The sequence below is a fragment of the Sesamum indicum genome, linkage group LG5 (genome assembly GCF_026168435.1).
Source record: "Sesamum indicum cultivar Baizhima isolate 11 linkage group LG5, ASM2616843v1, whole genome shotgun sequence".
Taxonomy (NCBI): Eukaryota; Viridiplantae; Streptophyta; class Magnoliopsida; order Lamiales; family Pedaliaceae; genus Sesamum; species Sesamum indicum.
Window position 1 is genome coordinate 7,607,580 of NC_142661.1, and position 3,741 is coordinate 7,611,320.

The window sequence follows — 3,741 nt, forward strand, 5'->3', positions numbered from 1 at the left end:
CCTAAACCAGGAGGGAAGTGGAGAGTTTGTATCGATTTCACGGACTTAAACAAGGCGTGCCCAAAGGATCCGTACCCACTTCCTCGAATTGATGCATTGGTGGACTCCACAGCAGGATATGAGCTATTCTCCATGATGGACGCTTATTAGGGCTACCATCAATTTTTCATGGCAGAAGAGGATCAGAGTAAGACTTCATTTGTGACTGAAAGGGGAATATATTGCTATAAGGTGATGCCCTTTGGGCTGAAGAATGCGAGGGCCACATACCAGCGGCTAGTGAATAAAATGTTTGAAGATCAGATTGGAAGAACTATGGAGGTTTATGTTGACGATACGCTGGTAAAGAGCTCGAGGTCGCAAGATCATATAGTTTATCTTGAACAAACTTTTGCGACGCTCAGGAAATTCAGAATGAAGCTGAATTCGATGAAATGCACCTTTGGAGTGACAGGGGAAAAATTCCTGGGGTACCTAGTCAGCGAGCGAGGCATTGAGATGAACCCTGAGAGGATAGAGGCAATACTAAAGCTAAAGTCGCCAACCACCATTAAAGAAGTCCAGAAACTTACCGGTAAGCTCGCATCCCTTAATTGTTTTATATCAAAATCCTCAGATAGAAATCTGCATTTCTTTAAAGTGTTGAGGAAAACCAAAAATTTTGAGTGGACTGACGAGTGTGAGCGAGCATTTCAAGACCTAAAAACATTCTTGCCCTCACCACCGTTCACGAATCTGAAAGGAAATGAGGTGTTGTATGTGTATCTGGCTGTTTCAGACAATGCGGTTAGTTCAGCCTTGGTCAGAGAAGAAGATGGGGTGCAGAGTCCGATATACTATGTGAGCAAGATGTTGCAAGGGGCGGAGAAAAGGTATGCACAGATTGAGAAGCTGGCACTTGCGCTTATTGTAACGGCCCGTAAACCGCGACCTTACTTCCAAGGTCATCGCATAGTCGTCCTAACCAATCATCTGCTCCGTAATGTATTGGCGCGACTAGAGGCCTCGGGTAGGCTTGTGAAGTGGGAAGGTGTACTGGGGGAATTTGATATTGAATACCAAGCTCGGACGGCATTGAAAGGACAAGTATTGGCTGATTTCATGGTCGAGCTCGTCGGCGAGCCTGAGACCGAGCCCAAGCTAGATAAATGGATGTTGCATGTGGACGGATCCTCTAATGCGGGAAATGGAGGAATTGGGATATTGATACAGGGTTAGGAATACGTGGAGATCGAGGTCGCAGCACGACTCTCTTTTCCAGTCGCTAATAATGAAGCTGAATATGAAGCTCTTATCATGAGTTTGGAGCTGTCGCTAGAGGCGGGAGCGAAAGATTTAGAAGTGTTCACAGATTCGTAGCTTGTTGCTTTACAGATAGAGGGCACTTACGAGACCAAAGAAGAGAGCATGATATTATACCACACCAAAGCGAAATCCATAATATCCAAATTTAACAAGTGCCAGGTGCACCAAATTCCACGACATGAAATCGCAAGATTACTGTGATGATCAAAGAGACATCCGCGATCACTGAGAGTATTGACGTTAATGCAGTAAATGAAAAGCCGTCATGGAAGGATGAGATCGTCCAATATTTGAAAGAAGGAAGTTTACCTACTGACCCCATTGGTGCGCGAAGATTGAAGGCAAGAGCAGCTTGTTTTACGTTGGTTGATGAACAATTATACAAAAAGAACCATAGAAAGGCCTTTATTGAAATATCTAGATCCGGAGAAAGCTGAATACGTTATGAGGGAAATTCATGAAGGGAGTTGTGGAAATCACTCTAGGGGAAGGTCGCTAGCAGAAAAAGTTATCAGATAAGGATATTTTTGGCCAACCCTAGTGGAAGACACGAAAGAGTTAGTCAAGAAGTGCGAGGCCTGTCAAAAATTTGCAATACAGATTCACGCACTTGCGACCCAGCTGGAACCAGTTAAGATTGCTTGTCCCTTTGACCAATGGGGGATAGACATCTAAGGGCCTTTCCCCACTGCGCGATCTCAGAAAAAAATTCATTGTGGTAGCTGTGGAGTATTTCTCCAAATGGGTAGAAGCAGAGGCTGTGGCTAAGGTGACGGAGGGGAACATGATCGAGTTCATATGGAAGAACATCATATGCCGATTCGGGGTCCCTGGAATTTTAATTTCAGATAATGGCACCTAATTTCAAGGGAAGAAGATTACGAGTTGGTGTAAAGAGCTAAAAATTCAGCAGAACTTTACCGTAGTGGGACACCCGCAGTCGAATGGACAGGTCGAGGTTGCTAACAGGACCATCCTTCAGCATTTGAAGACAAGACTAGATTCCAAAAGATCATGGTTGGACGAATTACTTGGGGTTTTGTGGGCATACCGGACTACTCCTAGATCATCAACAGGTGAAACTCCTTTTTGCTTTGTATTTGGTACTGAAGCTCTTATTCCTGCAGAGATAGGCGAAGAATCACATCGGATGACTATGTACAATCCAATGACCAATCACGAGGAGTGCTTGCTGGACTTGGAACTAATCGAGGAAAAAAAAAGGGAGGTCGCGTACGCAAAAATGCTACATCATAAAAGCTTGATGATGAGGAGTTACAACAAAAGATTGAGGCCCAGACAATTCCAAGTTGGAGATCTTGTTTTGAAGAAGGTGGAGGTGTCGAAGCATGTGGAAAAGCTGGACCCAGGCTAGGAAGGACCGTATAAAGTTACAGAAATCAAACGAAGAGGCACCTATCGCCTCTAGGATATGGAGGGTCGAGATCTACCCACACCGTGGAATATCCAAAACTTGAAGAAATTTTATGCATAATTTTGAACCTGAAAAAGGTCATGTATCCATGGGAATAGAGATCACTTTTATACCTGAGAAAGGTCTAGTTCGAGGTCGATCAAAGGTCATGTACATTGTATCTGAAAAAGATCGCTTGCATATATAAATATCATGTTCTTTTTCCGCAACTTATTTTGTTAAGTATTTAGTTTATGTTTAATTCTGAAATCTGAAAAAGATCACAAGATCTGGAAAAGATCATTCGATCTGAAAAAAGATCGTAGAATCTGCAAAAGATCACAAGATCTGAGAAAGATCATTTGATCTGAAAAAGATCGTAGAACCTGCAAAAGATCACAAGATTTGAGAAAGATCATTCGATCTGAAAAAGATCATAGAATCTGCAAAAGATCACAAGATTTGAGAAAGATCATTCGATCTGGAAAAGATCGTAGGACCTGTAAATGATCATTCGATCTATAAAAGACGCGACCTGCGGAAGTAGGAAAAAGTTGCAGAAGTAAAAAACATCAGATGATCATCTGAGCATTAGATCTTCATGATTTGAAGAACGTTGCATTGGTGTCAAATCCAAATATTCGAGAGCACCGTTTACACATTCATTGAATAATTAGAAAAGCTATCATGCATTGAATTGTTGAAGTCAATAAACATGGCAAAAGTTCCAAAAAGTCATTACAAAATTCATGATCAATAAGCATGAGCAATCAAAATATAATTGTTTCTCTAACCCTGGGTCTATACAAAAAAAATTCAAGTATTTGCAGGAATGCTGGTCATAAGGTCAAGAGGCCAAGCTCATTCATCCATGGCTTCCACATCATCCATTAAGCTCGCGAACTTAGTGCCTTCAATCTGAGGAGATGGCTCTACAGGGTATGGCTGGAAGTTTTCATCTACAAAGGGGTTGAGCCTGTTCTAATCGAACCCTTCAACAAATGCCTCCAATTTGTTGACTT

At 42.2% G+C, this 3,741-nt stretch overlaps 1 protein-coding gene across 1 annotated transcript; it reads left to right on the forward strand.

The window, feature by feature from the left end:
• Nucleotides 1-1,505: 1,505 nt before the first annotated feature.
• On the forward strand, nt 1,506-2,680 carry LOC148788076 (uncharacterized). The gene is made up of 2 exons (XM_088880328.1): nt 1,506-1,629; nt 2,175-2,680. Exons 1-2 carry the CDS (start codon nt 1,506-1,508, stop codon nt 2,678-2,680), a joined length of 630 nt encoding a protein of 209 aa, XP_088736454.1.
• The last annotated feature ends 1,061 nt before the right edge of the window (nt 2,681-3,741 follow it).

Excerpts from the sequence above, each read along its gene's own strand:
- LOC148788076 (XM_088880328.1), top strand. The coding sequence starts at position 1,506 with ATGATCAAAGAGACATCCGCGATCACTGAGAGTATTGACGTTAATGCA. Across the intron at positions 1,630-2,174 it reads TTTACCTACTGACCCCATTG|GGAAGAAGATTACGAGTTGG; the intron begins GTGCGCGAAGAT and ends CCTAATTTCAAG.